Source organism: Eufriesea mexicana, unplaced genomic scaffold, assembly GCF_001483705.2.
Source record: "Eufriesea mexicana isolate 0111107269 unplaced genomic scaffold, ASM148370v2 scaffold500, whole genome shotgun sequence".
Lineage (NCBI taxonomy): Eukaryota > Metazoa > Arthropoda > Insecta > Hymenoptera > Apidae > Eufriesea > Eufriesea mexicana.
Window position 1 is genome coordinate 30,629 of NW_016908649.1, and position 3,083 is coordinate 33,711.

At 30.3% G+C, this 3,083-nt stretch overlaps 1 protein-coding gene and 1 non-coding gene across 4 annotated transcripts; one reads left to right on the forward strand and one right to left on the reverse strand.

Moving 5' to 3' along the window:
* Positions 1-464: 464 nt before the first annotated feature.
* Positions 465-2,138, forward strand: ics (ras suppressor protein 1). Of its 3 annotated transcripts, none has more exons than XM_017897466.1 (8): positions 467-653; positions 949-999; positions 1,075-1,195; positions 1,254-1,372; positions 1,440-1,522; positions 1,598-1,712; positions 1,791-1,923; positions 2,002-2,138. In XM_017897466.1, exons 1-8 carry the CDS (start codon positions 509-511, stop codon positions 2,084-2,086), a joined length of 852 nt encoding a protein of 283 aa, XP_017752955.1. In that variant the 5' UTR covers positions 467-508; the 3' UTR covers positions 2,087-2,138. The 3 variants fall into 3 exon arrangements, with proteins under 3 accessions (XP_017752954.1, XP_017752955.1, XP_017752956.1); XM_017897467.1 differs by lacking the exon at positions 467-653 and adding an exon at positions 660-770; XM_017897465.1 differs by having other exon boundaries at positions 465-653; positions 949-1,195.
* A 670-nt stretch (positions 2,139-2,808) lies between these two features.
* On the reverse strand, positions 2,809-2,890 carry TRNAS-GCU (transfer RNA serine (anticodon GCU)). The gene has a single exon. It is a non-coding gene; the product is annotated as a tRNA-Ser (tRNA).
* Between the last annotated feature and the right edge of the window lie 193 nt (positions 2,891-3,083).

The window sequence follows — 3,083 nt, forward strand, 5'->3', positions numbered from 1 at the left end:
TTCATTTCATTATAATTATCTTAATTTCTCAGAATTGAGAAAGAAGATTAGATTGCAATAAATATGCAGTATTTATATGTATAGGTGGTAGGATGTATTCAATTTTCAAATGTAATATCACAAATAACTCAGGAAAACTTCTAAAATATATTTAACAAGTCTAAAAGAGTAATACTTATACCTTCGAACTCTGATGATATTAAAATTACAATTTCATTAATTTTATCTTCAACCACCTAAACAAAAAACATAATTTCATTTCATTTTTTCTTTTTTTTTTAATATCTATAAAATATTTTTAATTTTTCAGAACAAAAAATTAAAATAACCTTAAGTAGATTATGTTTCTGTTCAAAATTTGTGATAGATACTAGCGCCATCTGTTGGTCTGTAATCATGATTTCACACGTAGGATAAAGTGAAGTCAGTGAGTCGTGCGTCGAGTCACGGAAGGTTGCGCGCATGTTTATTTAAAGCTTACTGACGTGTGTGTACAATTGCGCGCGCAATGAATCAAGCACCAGTATCGTGTATTCCAGCCGGGAAGATGTCAAAGGCGAAGAAGGTGCTCGACGAGGCCCGCGAGATCCAGAATCCGGAGCTGGATCTCGCGGATAAGAGTATCTCGACGTTCGAGGAGATGCCAGGATTGCGTGAGTCTTCCATATCCTCGTGGCCCTCGTTCCATTCGCCAAATTAGGCAACTTGTCTTGACTGGTTTTTTGGAGCGGATAGAAATCCGAGGTGGCCATTTGTTGCTTACCCACGAGGTGGGCGTGTCCACGCATGCGCGCAAAATTATTTTAAATAATTCGAAAACAAATCATAATGTTGTTGATAAAAATTATATAGGCCTATATATCTTAAAATATATGAATGTACATGAACATTGATATAGTTATTAATAATATTGTATAATAACAGTATAAAAACAATCTTTTGTTTCAGTTAATATGATTAATATCACAAGGTTGACTTTGAGCCATAATAAAATTCAAGGTAAATTTATGCAATTTTTAATGTGTATGTCAATAGTGAAATCCATTCCTCATGTATGTTATTTTCTTTGTATAGCTGTACCACCAGGCCTTGCAAATCTAGTCAATTTGGAAATATTGAATCTGTTTAATAATCACATTACTGAGCTACCAATTTCATTGTCGCAAATGCCAAAGTTACGAATTCTTAATGTAGGGTAAGTATTTGTGTGAATCATTATTTATGTGTAACGTCTAATTCAAGCAAGTTTATAGGATGAACAGATTGGATGTACTTCCACGTGGATTTGGTGCATTTCCAGTATTAGAAGTTTTAGATTTAACGTATAATAATTTGAGTGAAAAGAATTTACCAGGAAACTTTTTTATGATGGGTCAGTAGCAATTCAATATGTTAAAATGATATTTGATTGGAGATGAAAACAATATCTGTCTGTACAGAAACCTTAAGAGCACTCTATTTAGCTGATAATGACTTTGAATATCTACCTCCTGAGATTGGGCAGTTAAAGAATCTGCAAATAGTATGTAGTAGAATATCTATGTAATAATCTGTATTTTTAATTCTTTTACTTATTTATAGTTTATCTACATTTTAGCTTGTATTAAGAGAAAATGATCTAATCGAATTACCAAAAGAAATTGGAGAATTAACGCGATTGCGAGAATTACATATTCAAGGAAATCGATTAACAGTTCTACCTCCAGAAATAGGTATAACATAATAAAAACAAGATCAAACTAAAAATGTGTGGCTTCATCAAAAACTAATTTTAATTTAATATTGATTAGGGAATCTAGACTTGGTAAGCAACAAAGCAGTGTTTAGGATGGAATTTAATCCATGGGTTACACCAATTGGTGATCAGCTGCAAGTTGGGATATCTCATGTTATGGATTACATTCGTTCTGAGACGTATAGATAGTGCGTATTATATCTCTTTTTCTTTTTACTATAAAAGTTTAATAAGACACTACTTTATAACTGTTTATTTTCCTTTAGTGTATATAATCGACACCAAAGCGCCAAAGGACCACCACCACGAATTGAAAATGACAAGAGTAAGAAAATATCTCGTGTTCGTTAAAGCGATATAGAGGAGAATTAACTAACATCGAAAAATATTTTTAAACTAACGTCCCGAAAAATGTTTTTAAACTAACATCTCGAAAAATATTATTAAACATCATTTTTTTTTTTAATTAACTTATTGCCGGTAATCTCATAGTTATAACACATTTGCAATCAAAATAGTGCCTTAACCAATAATATAAAGATACATTTTTGTTACACATTTGAATTTGCAAAGTATAAATGGAATACGTGTACTATACACATTACATATTATATAATGTATTGTTATATTGTTCAAATTTGATAACTGAATATAGAATAAGTAATATTTTTATAATGATTAAATAATGGATATAATTTGTATAATAAACTATAATATAGAATAAAAGTTAGGAATTGTTTTCACTTGTAGAAATAGCAATCCCTGATTAAATGGTTTCTATCATGAAGTTAATTTTCATTTAATAGTATTTTCGTTTGAACTAAAGTTTTACTTTTTAGTTCAAGTATAATTGCATACACTTAATTTTTGGTTTGCATAACTTTTGTATAGTAAACAATATTAATCCACAACATAACAAAACTTTTCAAATTTGCTTTGGGGCTATGCACAATACATAATTATATATACCCTTCATTAATAGTGTTTGACAACAGTTTGTTTATATATATTATACGAATTGCTACTAATTAACAAAATAAGTTCCATAAGATGCTAAAAATGCAAAAGTTAATCGACGAGGATGGGATTCGAACCCACGCGTGCAGAGCACATTGGATTAGCAGTCCAACGCCTTAACCTCTCGGCCACCTCATCCGCTTATACCTAATAAAAAAATGTTCTTCCAACAGGGGTGATTCCACCCTATGGAAAAAATAACATCTTATGTAAAATAGAATTTAAAACCTCATATAATTTAACAGTATGTGATAATTCATAGAACATTAAGCTACTTTTAAGAGATACAAAGAAACATTAAATAGTACTCAATTAAAAATTAATATATTGT

Coding starts and splice junctions, on each gene's coding strand:
- ics (XM_017897465.1), top strand. CDS start 509: ATGAATCAAGCACCAGTATCGTGTATTCCAGCCGGGAAGATGTCAAAG. Junction 1,523..1,597: donor AGTTAAAGAATCTGCAAATA/GTATGTAGTAGA, acceptor TCTACATTTTAG/CTTGTATTAAGAGAAAATGA. Junction 1,713..1,790: donor AGTTCTACCTCCAGAAATAG/GTATAACATAAT, acceptor AATATTGATTAG/GGAATCTAGACTTGGTAAGC.